The sequence below is a fragment of the Leptosomus discolor genome, chromosome 6, assembly GCF_034619465.1.
Source record: "Leptosomus discolor isolate bLepDis1 chromosome 6, bLepDis1.hap2, whole genome shotgun sequence".
Lineage (NCBI taxonomy): Eukaryota > Metazoa > Chordata > Aves > Leptosomiformes > Leptosomidae > Leptosomus > Leptosomus discolor.
Window position 1 is genome coordinate 59417924 of NC_141396.1, and position 18732 is coordinate 59436655.

The following is an 18732-nucleotide window of genomic DNA, read 5'->3' on the forward strand; positions in this document are numbered from 1 at the left end:
TAGTATTGGAGTTGCATTTCTGTGCCACGTGTGTGTTCCGCCACAGCCATCCAAGTCTTTCTCACTAGAGAACCACCTTCTGTGCTCTTGATAATTTTGCCTGTGTATCCATACACAGAGAAGGGGAAAGGCTACTATGGCTGTGCAAAGAGACCATCTCCTTTCTGTATTTTAATGAGCAGTATTAGGACTGGACACTAAAAGTGCTGGTTTGAGTTGGGTTAAATCTGTCTGGCCTCAGGGAGGCAGGTGGCATCCATCTAAAACCTCCAGTTAGAGTCAGGTGGCAACAGGGTGTTTTGAACAGGGGGAGCAGTGTGTTTTGGGCTGAAAGAGGGTTGAAAGAGAAAACAAAGCCACGGCCTTGTATCTGAGGTTAGATTTTTCTGATTTGTGGTGCATTCAGGACCAAGCTAGCAGAAACTCTTTTTGTATAGACAAACATGATTTCTTTGAAGAAAGAAAGAACCCCACCACCAGTTTCTCCTCCAAACTGTAAGAACGTGCAGTATCGCCAATAACCTAGCTCAACCCAAAGGGATGGTATCATTACTGCTCTTTGATATGCAGACACAGCGAGTTGCTATTCTTATCCTACTGCTTTTGCATTTAGCCTATGGAAAACTCAAACAGGTTCTCCGTGTTCTCCCTGTGCTCGCCCCTCTCACTGCCATGGGTTGCACAACCGCAGCGGATGGGCCGTGGTCCTCGGGAGGAGCAGGTCCCGCTGCCGGCCATGGGCGCACCGCTGCCCACGCGAGGGGCTCGCTGGTTGGCCGGCTTCTGCCCCGGAGCATCGCACGCCACGCGAGCCTGGGTCATTTGGGGCACAATATGTACGATGTTCCAGACTCCTTTTAATCCAAGCCATAATTGATAGCTTGCTTTTGCAAAGAGCAATTTCGCAGGCGTCCAGAGTTTAATCGCGGCCACACAGATGAGCTTCCCTTGAGTCACGCCAACCCCGGTGTCACAGATGAGCTTCCCTTGAGTCACATCAACCCCCAGCGACACAGATGAGCATCCCTGGAGTCACGCCAACCCAGCCACCTCCTGCCATTTCCTCAGGAGCAGAAAAAAAACCCACAAACCTACAACAGGACAGGCCCTTTAAAAAAAAATAAATAAACGCCCGCCTCGCCTCAGTGACGGGTCCCTCGGGAATCGCAAGGGCCGCAGGGCCGGGAGGGAGGAGCCCGAGGCGGGACTCGAACCCGCGAACCAAGAGTACGTGGACTCCACCCCACCCTCCCCGGGGGCTGAACCACGCATGCGCAGAGCCGCCGACCGCCCGGTGTGTGCACCCGGGGGCGCCGGGGATGGGGGTGAAAGCCCGCGGCAGCGCGCTTGCGCAGTAGCTTCTGCCGGCCTTGGAGTGGGAGCCGCGGCCCCCTCCCCCAGCCGCGCCATGGGTGACGCGTTCCGGAGGGCGGAGTCGGGCACTCAGGTGAGGCGCTGCCCCCTCCCCCCGTCCCCCCTCCCGGGCTCCCCTCAGCCGCGGGGCGCGGGGAGGGTGCGGCGAGGCGAGGCCGCAAGCCCGGGGAAGGGGAAGCGCCGCCCGCCCCGAGGGGGTGGGGGACGGGCGGGCGGAGGGGGAGCGCCGGCCGACCGCGGAGCTTCCCGAGGGGGCGGTTTGTGAGGGAAGCGGGGGGGCAACCGCGCCGCAGAGCCGCGCCCTCCCGCCTCCGCCGCCCTTCCCGCCCCCTCACACCGCCCCTCTGCAGCCGCCGCCGCCTCCCCAGTGTGAGGGGCCCCATCAGCCCGGGGAGGGTGCGCTGAGGGGCGCGGCCGGAGGCGCCCCTGGGGCCCTCGGTCGGTTGGGCCGGAGGGTTTTCGGCGGTGGCCAGCTGAGGCAGCCGGGGTGAGGGGAGCGTGGGTCTGGGCTGTCTTTGTGGCCCCGGCCGCCGCGCTGGGACTCGGGTTGAATGCCTGCTGTGGGCTTCCTTGCGGCGCGGGGGGAGGTTATCCAGGTGCTGCAGTCATTTCTTTATAAAAGGTTCCTTGGCTCTTCCCCTCCCAAATGTTGGAGTGGATGCGGGAAGGCTGAAGAGCTGTGAGGAAGGTTTGGTTTAAACAGGATGGAAGGTGGACTTGCTTTCCTGTTGTTCAGAGAAAAGTGGTTTGAGTTTGAGGGTTTGTTGGTTGGTTTTTCTCCGCTGGATGGTTTATTTGTTAGTGACTTCTGCTTCCAATCAGCAAGTTAATCGCTTGGAGATTTGTGTGTTACTGTATCAGAACATGCGTAGTAGCGCACAGAAAAGCTTATAAACATACGATAATATTTATTTCTTGTTAAAGTTCCATGTTTTTTCAATGAGATTTCAGTTCTTAAGCCCTTTTGACACTTTACGAAAAAAACCCAGTAACAGCTGTCCACTGTCAGCAAATATACACAAATTAAGGACACGAGTTGTGCTCTGTGTCCAAGTGGGTAATGCTTTTATTTGTCCACATGAGCGGTGCCAACAGGGAACCCATATGGCAGCATCTGCCCCTGATGGAATGGATAACCCATGGGTTCAGAAAGGTTAACGTATGAGTATATTGTCCAGAAAAAATGGTAGAAGCCCTTGAAAGAGAAAAGGCTTCATTTAAAGCACAGTTCCTCAAATAGCCTCATGTGTTAAGATAAGATTTTACTGAGAGTTATACTGAGACTGCAGTCTTGTACTCTTACTATTGAATGTAATTAATACAACAAATTAGAACTTCTCGCAAAACACCTTTGGTGTATCACGGTAGAATAAATGATAAATTGCTTGCGTATGTCTTTGTGCCCGAAGTTTACAAAAGCTCAGTCAGAGCGGTTATAGTGGTTGAAAATTAAATTTTGTCTCGTACTCAAGATAGGTTTGTGTGTGTAAATAGCCTGTAGGTTAGCTCACAGCCTCCAACAGAGCTGGAGTATTTAATTTGAATTTCTTTAACATTTTAATGAAGTAATATCTCATTCCTGACAAGACCTACGTGTATGCTTGTATTTATGCATAGCTTCATTGAAACCAATATAGTGTAAGCATATAATGTATTAGTCAGTGCGGCTGTCCATATGCGTATTTCTATATTAAAAAGATGAACTTGATAAATTATAAAAGACATAGTTGAAATAATTGACTCCCATCAGCCTTGTCATTACTGAAATTTAACCCAGCTGTTGCCTTGGGTAGCTGTGTAGCTTGTTTACGTGCAGTTTCTTGCTACCACAATTGCACTTTCGAAGAACACCGAAGAGTGAAGACCTACCACTAGCAGGTTGCTAAAAGGTGATATTTTGTGCAAATGAAGATAAAAAGAGCATTATGAAAAGTAAACAAGCATCTACAGTTAAATTATAGAATCTGCAGTCTCTAATATGTGATTTGAAATGGTTTGGGGTTTTTTTTTCCAAGCTCTTCCCACTCCAAGGATCCCTTCAGTGTTGCTGTGCCGCTGTGTTCTGTACGCTGTCTGTGACACACCTTGGGACACCTGATGTCCACTATCCAGATCACCCTTGAAATGCTGTAGATTTGCCCCCTTCCTCATTTTACAGAAGAAAATGTGAGAAAGCAAGATGGAAGTGCCTCCTCTGGAACAGAGCCAAGGGGACTGTTGCTGATTTGGAAAAAAACCTGTGTTACCTCTGCCAGGTGACAAGGATGAGGGATGCCTGTCTAGTGTCTCATCTCAGCTTTGCTTCCATGGCTTCTGCTGGAGTGTGGACAAACCTTTGTTAGGTTTGAAGGAAAATTGTTAGCTGTTTCTGCCAGGAACCCCATTGCTCCCAGCGTGACACTAATGAGGCAAGTGCCTTTGGAGATTCTGCTTCAGAGCTCGGAAGTAAATAGAAGTTTGATAAAAACACAGGTGCACTATCATCAGCGAATTATCATAAATTACCTACATGAGCAGTGCTCAGAGTAAGCACCTGTAGTTATTTAAAAAGAACATATAAACTCATCATTTAAATAACCACAGATTCATATTTAAACGACAGCGATCAATCTGCTGTGTATTTCCAAAGCTCTAGCAGTAAGCTTAAAGAGGTGATAGTCTAACAAGAGACAGGGACTCCTCATTCCCAGGAGAAATAAACTGCTGAGGATGTATCCATTAATGCCCAAATGAATTTGGGAGCAGGAGGCTGCAGAAATGGGTTTGGACCAGCAACAGTTGTGGCTCCTGGCCCCAGCAGTGCCCATAATCGAGCCCCTGTGATCGCCGAGTGCCAGAGCGGCGCTTCCTTTGCTAAGAAATGAAGAGCATCAGACAGCAGCAGCCTGCAGTGGTTTTCCTGTTTCTCTCGACTTCCACTGCCGGGCAAGGGGGTGAGAGATTCCCGGCCCTTCTCCGCAGCGCGTGCAGCCTCCCCTCACTGGGGGTCAGGGCTGGGCACAGCAGCCGCTTGCACGGGAGGGGTCTGTGATGGCCCTCTTGGTCGTCGCAAGCTCCTGGTTTATGTGCCCTGAGATACGTTCCTCTGTTCTTGTGTACGTGTCCATCTGGATTTTTGCTTTGTCCAGGTCACAGAACCCTACTGGTTCACGAAATACTCAAGAGTTCACTGCGTGAGTGTTCTCTGCACTGCACAAACGTGTGAAACATAACGGGAGGATCCACGGATCCAGAGCAAGGTCGATTCAAGTGGTTTTATGGCCCTTCAGTGGATGTGTAGGAAAACTCCTGGATCCATGTGAACAGGCAAACAAAGGCAAACACGTTGACATTTTGTTAATGGAAGGGAATGTTAAAATGTCAATGAAAATGTCACACTTAGATTCCCAGCGTGACCACTTGAAGTAAATTCAGGGCCGTTTAATGGAGCTTTATTCTACTACTAAAGGCAAACACACACGCACAACTGTTTAAACAACTTTTAAGACAACTCAGAGCAAATGTTGCTCATGGTTGTGGCCAGGAGGAAAGCAAGATAAGGCAGTGTGTGTTTAAAGGTGCGTGCTCGCTCCTTGTTTGGTGACTGGCTTTAAGGAGGACAGGATAAAACCGAGTGGGATTTGTTTTGTTTAAATGACAACTGAGTGTCTTGGAGAATGAAATACGTGGCACCGGGGTACGTGCTCTGGCAATGCTCTGAGCATCCTGATAGTGTCCGTCCCTCTGTGTTAATATATGGAGGGAATAACGCTCTAGTCCTGGGTGAGATGTTCTTTCTTGGTTTACGAATGTGTGCCAAAACTACAAATAACACAAGTGAAGTGAATACCTCTGTGCTTGCTATGCAAATACCTGTCAATTTAAGAAATTGTCCGTGAACTTTGGACTAACATGTTTCGCAGTGGACTTGCTTTGCAAGGGGCTTTGGAGGAACTTGCTTTACAAATTCGAGCTTGCTTCAGAAAGGTTCTTGTAGAGCCACTGGTGGCTAATTACTTTTGATTGTTCTTAATCCATACTCTGTTTGAACAAGTAACTATGATATAATAGGATTGTAGCCCAGAAGAGTCCTCTCTGGCTTTTCAGATGAAATGTACATGTTTTTACTTACAAATGCTCAGGGGGACTGACTCAGGAGACTAATGATGGGTAATATTTCACCTTTCAGCCAGTAGTTTGTGTGGAGGTGATGGTTATTACAAATGAGCTTCTTTCCCTTTGTTCTGGCAAATGGCAGCACTGCTGCGTACCAGAGGCGATCCCTCTCGCTAGTCTACCTGTGCAGCTTTTTCTTTTTCTGAAGCTTTATTTCCCTTAATGTATAGGCACTGCTTATTGCCGTTGAATCTGTCTGGTAATTGTTTGTAAGGCTGGAACCTTCTGTTGCTGTAGTCCAGACTATAGGTTTCCATAGGTATTTATGAAAACATTTTTGAAATCAGCCTAATCTTTTGATAGGACTGTCACAGAAAACTCTTGAGTTCTTAGAATCCTTTAAATGTGATTCCCAAAGTCCATTATTTTGAGTTAACAGCACGGCTCTCCTGTTTTTTCTTTAAAAGCTACTTGCACGCCTTGAGGGCAGAAGCTCTCTGAAGAATCTTGAACCTTACCTGTTTGCTGAGGAAGGATCTCCTGTTCATGGTAAAAATGTATCTTCGTCCCATTTATGGAAAAATGTTGATGTAAAAGTATTCTCAGGGCAATATGACAGAGAGAAGCATACAAATAGATCTTTTTGCCCTGGAATCAGAATTTTAATTGTTGATATAGTTGTATGCAAACTAGATAATAATGTTTGGAATGGTTTCATTTTAAGTGGACTTTAAAATACCTGCTTTATGGGTATCAAAACACAGGCGTAGGTGAGTAAATATCAAGCACATTGGACTGTTTCTAATAGTTTTACGAAATTTGTTCTAGTTTTTCCTCATTTAACCTTTTTTTTTTTTTATCAGTGGTCTAAAAACCAACCACAAAGTCATAACTGCAGAAATTTGCAAAGAGCTTGAGGTTCAATAAATAGCAAAGAGTTCAGTGATACAGAGTAATCTGGAAAAGGGGCGGGAGCAAACAGTACTCTTCAATAAAGCAAAGTCATTAAGCCATTCAGTCCTGGCCTGGAAATCCTGATTATGCTTAGATGAAATCTTGGAAACTATTCCGTTATGAACATAGGTGCTAATCAGCTGAATGAGTTCGCGGACAGTGTTAGGATCAAAATGGCTTACATAGACCTCCAGTGAAGAAATGAGAACTTAAAATTGGAGAAATTGGTCTGCCTCCCAGTGAGGCTGGCACAAGTTTAAGGCAGATTCTTCTTGCAAGAAGTTTTAAGGTAAAGATTGGATGTTTTAATGAAAGAAGTTACTGAGCTAAACAGAAATTAGCACACTTAGTAATTCCTTGATGATTCAGGAAGTCACACTGGTTTTCCAGATTTTGTGAAATTTCATGGATTTCACAATGGAAATCTGATTACACAAAGCTAGAAATACATAATAAACAAGGTATATGAATGGCAAACTCATGCTGTGAGGTACTGCAGTTGTTGAATGTGTGTACGAGTGAATGGATTTCATAGGAAAAGTATGTGGCTGCAGTGGTTATCAACATACTTGTCTGCAATTTGAATTCCCACAAATTATAGAAGGTTCAGAAAAAAATAGCAAGAAAAGCAATAAAAAGAATCAGGATAATTGGACGAGAGGCGATGCTTAGTCTACAAATGCAGTCACTGTGAGACGATTCGTGTATTATTTTGCAGCGCTTGGGAATACGTTAGGGGTTTGGCAATAAATGATTCCTGCCTCTGAAAGTTTCAAATATGATATAACAAAGATAAAGAGCAGGGAAATACTGGTAAGCCAGTGCAAATGGAGCAGAGAAGGTTATTTAAATACTCTCAATTCTGAACTGTTTTGTTACCCACAAGAAGAATTAAGAACCAGTGGTGAAATTGGTACATGCTTCACCAGACTCCTGAATTCTTAATAATTAAAAGATGAGATGTTTTTGTTTTGGAAAAAGGCAGTCCTAGAAAATGCTGATCTTTCAGTCTGGTTTTTTGTAATGAACTTTGCACACAAGAAACAAATGTTTGAGACTAAACTGGCCACGTTTTGGTAGAAGAGACTATAAGAAGCCTTCCTCGGGGTAATTGCCCTTGCCGTCACAGTCCACCACATTGCATAATTCCATTGTCAAATTATCAGCTTTGATCTTAAAGCTATGTAGGTCGTTCATGTCTGTCCAAAGACTGTTCCAGAACCTCAGTTCTAAGATGGCTGCAAACCTTCTAAATTCATCACTGGTTTCTCTGTGCCAACACGGCCATTGAGCTCCTGAAGCACTTCTGTTTTTCTTCTGCTTCTAACAAATGGCATCAATTATTATCCATATTGGTTTGTGCTTTTTGGCTGACATAATGCAGCTGCCTAACATATTAGCACGGATCTTTAGCTGCATAAACGGACTTCACCTTTTATTACATTTTTGCTTTGTCTTTTAATACCACAGTATTTGTGTGAGTCCATGCGTTATTTTGATGTGTGTTCTCATTATGCAGTTTTAAATCCCTGTTGAAGACCTACCTCTCCATTTGTCATGAGCTTGACTTTTAGTGGGTCACTGTGGAATACTGGAATACATTGCCCATGAAGTCCGTACCGAACAGCTCTTAATCTAACATGCTATGAATAAAGCAATGCAGAGACCTGCATTATTCTTTTTCCTGGTGGTATTTGAAACAAACAAACATATATATGAACTTTCAATAAACTATCCAAAGGTTACGTCATAGCCAAGTGTTCATCACTCGTATGTCAGAGTACTATAAAATGGGAAGAGCTAATATAGGTACTGCCGTGACATTCTAGTCACTGCTTCTAATTATGATGGACTTGCATAGTTAAGAACACATAAGCATATTAATTACATAGCATTTAAGCTTTTCTGGAATGGAACAAAAGTGACACGAGCTTAAATAATCTTTCACTATTGCCAGTGGTATTTCTCCTGTGCCGCTGGTATGAAGGTGTGGGTGTTGGTATAAAGCTCTGATGTGCAGCAGTAGTATGACACCCAGCACGAACACGGTATAAATATTAGGCCTTTCTACTTTACTTATAAATGATACAAACATTAGTGACAGCTTTTGCACAATATTGTAAATTATAGTCTAGTAACTTTAAGGTATCTGCAGATGGGGTGAAATCTGCAGAGTTATTGCTGGGTATTCTAATAGCCTGTTTGTAACTGCAGCGTCAGAAGATAGTTTAATCAACACTTGCTCGTGTAATGATCGCAGGCAAAACTTAAGGCTCTTCTCATTCAAAAGATAACACTGAATTGATGACCAGGACTGAGCAGTGTTTCAGCTAAGAATATATTGGTGTTACATAAATATTTACATTTACGCAACGTTATTTAGTTTGTCCTGAACTCCTGGGCTATTGTGCTCTTTAGTCTGCCCATAGTGGGCCAGTTCAAGCTACTGTGAGCCAAGCGATGCGTTGGGTGACTCCTTAAACGTACTTCTTGGATTTGTCAGTGCTGAATTTTGTATGAAATCATTCTGCTCATCCATCTTGATCTGTTAAATCTCCACAATCTTAAGTCTTTACTAACCCAATCAGCTTGTGTTGGGTAACACCAATTCTAATAGGAAAATTTCCCATTAACTTTCTTCCATGTTGAAGTGTCTGTTCCTACTCTGCCTCTCAGACTGTTTTCATTCTGTGACAGTATCTTTCTACCAATCTTCCTTTCACAGTTATTTTGACATTAATGGGTGACGCTAGTAGTGATCACTGCAAGTTTCTTCATGACCTATTGTGAGGGTGTCAAAGGCTTCTTGAAAACGTTGCTGGCCACACTTCTTCCTCTGCTGTGTCACTGTTTGTCCTCTCTGATCCAGGAGGATGACTGTCCCTTCTTATCTTACTGTAACAGCCTGGTTGCTAATTTAATGAAACCTACATTTATAGATGTTGCTATAAATGCCTTCTGTTTTGCACCCGTTCTTCTTGTGGGCAGCCTCGTTGATAATCATGAAGGCACAGAAATCCCCAGCTCCCCTGAGGTTTTCTTACAGTGCAAGCTGTTGCTCTTTTCTGAGTAACTTAAGTGTTTTGGTCAAACTACAGCCCAGATGTGTATCTTGTTCAGCAACGCTGAACAAGCTTTGAAGGGTGCTTAGCTGTCTTGCTGTTAAATTTATAAACCACCACCACCACAAAAATGCCCAAGAATGATTTTTCATTCAACTTCGAATTTTTACTTAAATAATTCTGTTCTGCCAATAAAAGCTCATCCAAGTTATTCTGTAACACACAGACATCCTGATAGAACATCTTCAAATGGATAAAGCCAGGCATTTATTTTGCAGAATAACTTTTTCGAGTCATTGTCAAACAGTAACACAGATTTGCCCAGTTTTGCTTCTGAGTGGCCGTATAGGGTTGCTGTTTTTTCATAAACAAGTCACTTTTTGCTGTAGAGGGAGGCAAAGCAATTTGTGTGGCACATCAGCCCAACTCAGTTATGGTCTGGATTCAGAAATGCCAGTCAGGATGTGAAGAAGTCTTGTGCCGAAGCCAGCGGCAGACAGAAGATACGCTCTGTGCCTTAACTAGAGGTGCCTCATGCAGTTGTTCTAAAATATTTCAATAGACTAAATAGGAGGGAATGACCTACCCAGCATGTTCAGGAGGAGTTCTTCCGAGCTGGTATCTCCCCCTAACAGGGGGCGGTTAGGTCACTGGCACAGTCGATGGGACAGCAGAGCAGCTGCTGGCTGCAAGTGGCAGAGTTGGACATGGTGATGTCTGAACTGGAAGAGAAAATGAAGATTTATCTCACAGGAAGCGTAGTCTTTCATCTCCAAAGCGGGGAGAGCCATTCGGAACAGAGCAGTGAGGGTTTGGGAGGCAATCGAGCTTTTTAATAAATTTTGAAGTATCAGAAATTCATACACATGGAATTGCAGTTGTGGAGCAGCAGGAATTAACGGCGAGGCGGGTGGTCTGAGTGTCACTGGAATGGACGGGATTGTCACATCAGGTGTAGATCGCTTTCAACACTTGCAACGGGTGAAGCAAGAGCTTAGTTCCTTCCCCACCACCCTCCACCCCTCATCCCAAGCTGCATCTTGACGTGATACACACTTATGAGCAAGGACATCCTCTGGAAGTTGAGTAATGACTTGAAAAACCCTGTTAACTCAGACAGGCACAAACATGTTTACGTGAAGTTGCAATTAATTCTCTCCTCTTGCATCCCCCCTATGAAAAGCTGTTACGCCATTTGCACCTGCCAAGGGCATAGAAATCTCTCACTTTCCTGCAGCTAGAGCTGTGTGATTCCCCATACTGCATGTCTTCACCCTTCTGCCTAAAATCCAAAATGTCATAAATAAATAATCCAGTTTCCAAAATTAGAAATTAATAAAGAGCAACCAATAAATTAACTTTTTTAGAGTCTTGCTCTGATACAAGACATCAGAAGACTTTGGAAAAGATGTCAGTATATCTTGCATTCACATCCAACAAAAGAACTCGTTTCCTAGTAAAGCATGATGCTTTTTTAAATTAACATCCTAAATTTGTGTGGTGTGTTTTAGTGACCCACATGGGTCAGGCAGTTAGACTGAGCCCGTTTATGAACAGAGATCCTTTGCTTCAGTCAGTAGAATTGTTGCCTGGAGTTGAAGGAATCTGGGAGTCCCCTTTGTCAAAAGCAGCAGTTTCATATTCTGATCACCACCGAAGGAAAGAAGTGCTACGTAAACACGCTGGCATTCTCTTTACCGGTCACAGATTCCTGCTGGCATCGTGTGACGTGCACAGACACTGAACAAGCGTATAGCAGACATGGAAAGCTGCAGGACAGCCTGTGCTGTAGAAGTAGATTGGGGGATTTGGACCTTTTTTCTTTGTTTGTTTTGCTCATCCTCTACTTTTTATTTCTTGATTTTGGGTGCACAGTGTAAATAGATGGTTTCTCAGTCACTTTTGTGTGGCAGCTGCCTTTTCAGCCTTCATCTACCTGTAATGATACAGCTGAAATCCAGCTGCCGACTTTTTATTGATATCTGTGTCCTAGATGCTGTCGGCAGGGGGTCTGTCAGCCTTTGTTCTCAGCTGGTTTTCTTCACTTCAGAGGCCTTTCTTGAAAATTGAAATTTCTCTTGGTAGATGCTAACCAGGATTTAAACAATTTTATGAATGTCAAACTTTCTAAAAAGCATTTTCCAGATAGTGGAATAGTGAGTATTGGTTTAGTAAACACTGAAAACTGACTCTGAGCTATAAATGCTCTTACCTGACAACTTGCTGCTTTGTTTTTGAACAGGAGATGTCATTGAATTCCACGGTCCAGAAGGAACAGGAAAAACAGAAATGCTTTATCACCTAATAGCCCGCTGCATCGTTCCAAAATCAGGAGGAGGACTGGAAGTAGAAGTCATGTTCATTGATACAGACTACCATTTTGATATGCTTCGTCTAGTTACCATTCTTGAGAACAGATTGGCACAGGGGACAGAAGAAATGATAAAGCAATGCCTGGGAAGGCTTTTTCTTGTGAACTGCAGTAGTAGCACTCAGCTACTCCTCACTCTCTACTCTTTAGAAAACATGTTTTGCACTCACCCCTCTCTCTGCCTGTTGATTTTAGATAGCATCTCAGCTTTTTATTGGATAGACAGAAGCAATGGAGGGGAGAGCCTTAACTTGCAGGAGACGAATCTGAGGAAATGCGCTCACTTTCTTGAAAAGCTTGTGAGAGAGCACCACTTAGCCCTCTTTGCAACAACGCAGACGCTTATGCAGAAGTCTTCAAACTCTGCAGAAAGCTTTTTTCCTTTAAAACTCCAGCATGAAACCGATACAGACTATAGACCTTATCTTTGTAAATCATGGCAACAAATGGTAACCCACAGGATATTTTTCTCTAAGCAGTGCAATTCTGGCAACAGCAAAGGTTTTACAGTCATTTCTTGCCACCTCAAAAGAAACCGTGTAGTAAAACATTCATTTGGTGTTGCAGAATGTGGAGTTCAGTTTTAACTTCAGTTTGTTTTTTATACTTGTAGCAAAAAAGGCCTGATTAAGTCTAAATAGTTTTTAGTACCTTCAAAACTAGTTGGTTGTTGCTGGGTGATTAAGAATTTTTGGCACTATTTTCTTAAAATTTAGTGAAGGGCGGGAAATGGTAAAATTTTTGAATTACTGTAGACGCTTGGTCCAAACTAGCGAGGAATGTTGAAATTACTTGTTTGTGCTTAATGCATAAAGAGATTAAATCAAGAAAATTATAACCAAAGACATTTTAAACTCCTGGTATCCTTCAGTAATCTAACCTATGTGATATGCGGCCAAATGCACTAAATTCATTTCTGGGTCTTGCTGTTTTCCACTCCTCCTCTTCCAAGCTACAGAAATAGGAGCCTGGTTCTCCGCGGAGGAGACTGCAAAAAGGCGAGTGCTCGCTCTATAAATACTGGTCTTGGTTTGTTCCCAGGAGCCTAGGGCATCTGAAATGCATTCACGACTTGCCTGAAGAAGAGGATTCAGTAAATTGTGGTGATCCTGACTGTGCTTCTCCAGGCTTGCAGCCTCTCTGTTTACGTTAGCATGGGCGTGGAGAAGCAAGGATTGCAGGTGTTTTGACCCTTGCAAACATCTGGGTTTGATGAATCTACAGCCATTGCAGAAATGGAGGCCTCATTTCCATAACTGAAGGAAAACTAAAGTAACTGGGAGTTTGTGCTGCATGCAGCAAAGCATTTAGTCTTTGAAAGTAATGAAGTGTGGGTTCTGGGTGGTTCTGGGTGTGGGGGGTTGGTTTTTTATTGGGTTTTTTTAGATGTATGTACAGATATTTTACTTTTTTTTCCTCTGCCCTCCCTCATTATTCCCTCCCACTTCTTTCCCTTCCCCCACTCTCTCTAAGAAATCCAGGAATGCCATGCCTCTGGTCTTTACCAGTATGTATTTGCCACATGTAGAACATTTGTGTGCAGGATTTGGCATGCAACGTGTTGCAATTTTGGCAAAGAAGATTCAGAACTTATGGGAAATGCCCTACAGTTCTGGCAAAGAATACCGTATTATTTATTAACCTAGAGTGCCCTTTGAAAGCTTCAAAGTGCTTTACAAGAAAGAAAATTGCACGTGGTACATTATTTAATACAAAACCTTACAGTAGCTTACAAATATAAATTACTCAAACAAGGGGAAAATATTTCTCAGAGCAATATTCGTTCAGTCATGTTGCACAGCACATCTTGTAGTTGAGATTGAACAGATTATTAACAAAAATGCATACTAAGAAGAAGTATCTAGCACAGTATCTTTTTGAGGAAGATGTCTAAAAAAGCCTATTGTGAGACACCTTTTCATTTCCTGACTTCTGAAGCGCTGAATGTCTGTCTGGATTCCCAGCTGTGGATAGCTCAGCGTGCACACCCAGACTTCCCTGTGCAGCGCTAGGAGTGTGTGTCTACACTGTTGGTCATAGAATTTGGCATCTCTGTGATTTGGCCGGGTTTTTGCAAATAGGATGTGTCCTGCCTCCAACAGCAGCCGGTACCAAAGCTTTTGAGAGGAGTGTGAGAAGAAACAGATTTCACTGGCATGGCCTCCCAGCACGGGGCTTGGGGAGCTCCTGACCAAAGCCTGTGGTTAGACCGGGGTTTGATGGCCACTGGTCAGATCTATCCTCCATGAATCATCCGGCCCATTTTTAACTTACCCTCTTGGGTTCCACTGTGTCTTTTCACAATGAGTTCAGTTTCATTATCCTTCCTGTGGGGAAACTCCCTTTTTCCCCCCCTCTTGTTTTAAACCTTCCATCTGGTCACTTCTTCATGCCATCAGTTCTTTTACTGTGACACAAGAGCAAACTTTGCCTTTTCAACATCTCCGCAGAGGTGATGGTTTTATAGATTGTCATTTCATTTCTGCTTTCTCCTCCACCAACACCAATATTTGTTTTATTTCTGAACTCGCCTAGGTACACAAATACATGAAAAACGTACAGCTTAACCATTCAGCCTAGACTGGACCCAAGCTGGATGGTTTAACATGAGCAGACACTTCGACTGGCAATTATAATAAAAGGCATACTTGATTTCTTTTTAAAAAAGACTGGGAAGATTCAAGTAGAACTTTTTAAATGTGAAAACTACAGGACTACGAAACTTCTACTAGAAAAAAAAACAGCAATCCCCTTTTTCATTGGAGAATGCAGCTCCACTGAAGATTAACTGCTTCATAAAATCATACTTGCTAAAAAATATGTTTGAGAAAAAAACAATGGAAATGTTCCGGCATTCCCGTCTGGAAAAAAAGCTTTTATATTATTCACAATGTAGTTTATATTTTGCATTGTACTATAAAAGAAATGCCTGAATTGAAGTGAAGCCAAAGTTCTAATTGATCAAAAAGAGCACCTCAGGAAATTTTGAAATTTCCCATTTTTATTTTTACTTTGAATGCAGACAGATTTTTTTAATTCTCTGGTAATTGTAATATTCTTGCTCTGGGCATTTGTTTCAGATGTACAGCCTAGCTTGCAGAGCTGCTCAGCATCTGCACGTCCCTGGAAGTTGGCGGGGGGGTAGGCAGTCTGGGAGTGCACTAACCTTACCCTCGGCCAAAATGATGCCATTTGGAAAAATGAACCTTTAGGCAGAAGAAAGTGCGTAGAAATGGTAGGTAGTGGAGCATGCAGTTTCTCTTCCTGAGCCAGGAACGGTGTGTTAAACGTAGCATTGTATTTAGTATATAATGTTACATCCCAATTCTCTTTCTCCTTGAGCTAAGTGACCGCCCAGTCTCCAGCCCGCTGTCTAACCCAGAGTGACCTGTGCCGCTGGAGCTCAGGCTCCCAGGGAGGAGGCGCGCTCTGGGTCAGTAGGTCTCTGCTGCTGGAAATGAGCCCTGCAGAAGAGAAGTGCCACCGCGTATCGTTAAGCACGAGGACAGAACGCACGTATGCCTAAACTCTGATTTATCCTGGTGTTTCTTAGACACGAAAATCCTTTCATGGCAGGGTCGTTGTTCTCCAGCTCAGTGTTGTATTATTAAGGCTTTTGTAGGCATAGCAACTTTTTACAGTCCTTCGACTTTTTGTTTGTTGCTTCATATGCAATGCTGAATTAAAGCAGCAAGTTTGGAATAAAGAGGAGCTAGTTCACCTTTTTTTTCCCCATCCTTTTTTATAAGGAGAGGTTTTTAGCAAAAGCAAATTAAGGTATTTTGTAGGTTTTATATTTATTTTTAAGTAAAGCGGTATTTCTGTGGATCCCAGTAAAGAAAATGTCATTTTTATATTAGATAAAAAGTTCTTTGTATTCCTAGACTTTTTTATAGAGCCAATAAAACACAAATAACAGTTTCCTTGGTTTAAGTTTGTATTTGCACATAAAATTCAAGTTTCCTTTTTCTTACCTAACTGATGCCAGCCACTTCATTTTCCATAGTTTGGCAATGGCAGAAGATAAAGGTTGTCACGTGGAAACAACCTGCATTTGTATTTTTACTGGAGACTAATGAACCAAGGCAGAAGAGAAGACCATTTTGATGGCTGCTGGAGAGAAGGCTTGGACCCTGTCCTGAAGAGGAACATGACAGTTTAGTTATTTTCTGTGGCTGCTCTAATAATTGTCTCTTGAACCTCTTTACTCAAATATATTTTTGATACGCAAATATCACAGTGAAGCAACGGGCAACACCATTTTGCAGTCAGCAAGCCTTATGCTAAACTTAATATCCACCTCAGGAGAAAGCCATGCCACGCCATGGAACTGGAGCTTGCGTAGGAAGCTGCAGTGCATACTCACCTGCGGAGAAGCAGCAGAGAGTTTTAATGTTTCCAACAAGTCTAGAATAGCAGAAGACTTGCTGGTTTTGTAAAGAAGGGGGAACACACGAAGAGCTTGGAAGACTTCGGCAGTGGAAAAAACGTTCAGACAGGGAAAGGAGCGTCAGTACAACCCATCTGCATGATCTTCTGGATGGAAAACTCGGATGCCCTGCAGCAGTTGCTGAAGTTAAAGGTCTGGCCATCCTTGTGTCTGAAAGAAGTCAGCAGAATGGCACTGAGCTATGAATAACGTGTGGTATGACAAAAAATTCTTGAATGGTTAACTAATGTGTCTAGCATGATAATGCTTTCAAATACTCCGCTGGCCACAGTTCACCTGCAGGTTCTTCCCACCAAGCAATGACACTGGTGATGGATTCCACTAGGTAGATGCTGTATAGCTTCTTTATAATGAAGATATAAAACACTGCTTCTCTGGACCCAGGAGGAATTAAATGGAAGAACAGACTTCTTTTTTTTATGGGTTGTTTTTTTTTTTTTTCCCTCCAGCTCTAGGCGCCTTCCCAGCAGTCAGCACTTAGCTCCAAAAGCACTCTCACAGCTTGCTATGTCAGGACCATGCTTTACTGGAAATAGATAGGTTTCTCCTTTGCTGAGAGTTTACACCCTTTCTTACTGGTGCAGACTGGGATACCTGAATACAGAAGATATTGCACCCCCGTGACACATTGGTGTCACTGGTAAATAGCTTCATTCTATTTGCGATCAGGAGTAACGTCACGCTGGGGTAGATGATTTTGAAGAAACGTGGCTGTGACTTTCCTTGGGAAAAGTTTGGCAGTCTTCCCTCTGCTTTCCCACGCTGCTTTGCATCCTGCCCCAACCAACTGGTTGGTGTACCTGTGTGGGCCTCAGTAGTGACAAGATGTCACCGCCTTGCCAAATGCTGGTGAACAGCCATGTTCTGGATCTTGGCAGTCTCATACTGCAGGAGTTGGCACAACCACTATAGTTTTTAATTTAAACCATTTGCCAGGCTGCTTTCTCATACATCTAGCTAGGCCTGTGCTAAAGACCTCCTAGCCCTGTGGGGAGATATGAAAGAGAAGAAATCTTGAGTTTTGAGTATGAGGAGGACAAGATTTTTAGGCCATTGCTACGAAAAGAGGCCAGGCAAGGCCACAGGTTTCCTGGCAGTGACAGATAGACATCAAGGCCTCAAGGGTGGCTTGGTGAAGGTCAAGGAACAGACTCTACATCTCCCTGACCAACTGTCCATATTGTGAAGGGGTGAATGGGATTTTTGACTTAGAGCGTCTGCATATTCTCATACGTTATCATACTGCTGAGAGAGAAACCCATGCTACGGTGGGCAGCACTGTCTCTCCAGTGCATCTCAAAAGCTCGGCTCAGACACCATCACTGACAGTTCTGTCTCCAGCCCAACATCACAGACTCCCAGCCTCCTCCTCTGCAATACGAACAGCAGTGCTGCAGGGAGCAGTGAGCATCATCACATTTGCCTTTACTGGATGCAAGTGATGCTGTGCGCATTGACGATGGTGCTGGGCACTGGCATCTGGGGCAGGTTGGAGCCACGCTTCCCAGCTTTAACAGTCCCCTGCCTAGCCAGTATGCCAGTGGTCAGTGAAAATGCACTAGCAAGTCTACACCCTTTGAATGGCCAGAACTCCAACTGCAAACCCATCCTCTGTGCTCGGTCAGCACTTCAGCAGTACCATCCCTGAGCCCCCAGCTGGCCCCAAATCTCTTGTGCTGTGCGTTCACCAGGTTCAACGAAGAACCCTTTTTCACAGGAGTGCACAACTTCGAGTATTATCCCACAGGCAGGTAACAAATCTGTGCTGTGTATGGCCCACGCAATGAATGGGTTTAGAAGATCAGTGTACGTTAGCGGAGATCGCATCAAAGCAGATTGGTTTCTGCTCAATAAAATCTCAGTCAGTTTTAACAACTCTGAAGTTGCAAAATATTAGCAGAGTGTTTTTCTGATCTGGTAAAGAATGATTGCAGAAGTAAGTCAACAAGGCACCACGTGGCACACCACAAGACACAAGTAAGATTAGTCTCAGAGAGCCCCACAGCTTGCTGTAAAACGGCATTAGTGGAACCAAAAAAAACCCAAACATCTTCCCAGGGAATATAAAATGGGACTTTTAGGTACAGAAATTACTCCAGTGTGTCCCCAACATTATAAGGTCAGGAGAAACTTCTCACTGCTTTGCACAGTGGCAGTTGTGCCATTCGAGCTGCGCAACATCAGGAGGCGTTAGCCTCGTGAACTCCAGCAGTATGTCACTTGCTGGGTTCGCCTTAGCCTTCCTCGAAGAGCAGGATGCCTTTTCTGTTCTGGTTCATGGATAGGGTTGTGGCCCCCAGCGAACGCACTGGCTGTAGCAGGGCAAGTATGATGCAGTCTCCTCACTGGACTTCAGCAGGTTCCTTACACAATCTGAAGGCTGATCACATACTGCCCCACTGGTGTGAAATGCAATGCAGCAGAAG

The 18732-nt window shown here is 44.0% G+C and overlaps 1 protein-coding gene across 1 annotated transcript; it reads left to right on the forward strand.

The window, feature by feature from the left end:
- The first annotated feature begins 1408 nt into the window (after positions 1-1408).
- XRCC2 (X-ray repair cross complementing 2) lies at positions 1409-12542 on the forward strand. The gene is made up of 3 exons (XM_086467090.1): positions 1409-1447; positions 5937-6018; positions 11728-12542. The coding sequence occupies exons 1-3, from the start codon at positions 1409-1411 to the stop codon at positions 12441-12443; spliced, it is 837 nt and encodes a 278-aa protein (XP_086323216.1). The 3' UTR covers positions 12444-12542.
- Positions 12543-18732: the final 6190 nt, after the last annotated feature.

What these genes read in the sequence shown, in the direction of transcription:
- XRCC2 (XM_086467090.1), top strand. Translation starts at nt 1,409, where the DNA reads ATGGGTGACGCGTTCCGGAGGGCGGAGTCGGGCACTCAG. An exon ending in GGGCGGAGTCGGGCACTCAG is followed by an intron (nt 1,448 to 5,936) that starts GTGAGGCGCTGC and finishes TTTCTTTAAAAG; the next exon opens with CTACTTGCACGCCTTGAGGG. An exon ending in GGAAGGATCTCCTGTTCATG is followed by an intron (nt 6,019 to 11,727) that starts GTAAAAATGTAT and finishes GTTTTTGAACAG; the next exon opens with GAGATGTCATTGAATTCCAC.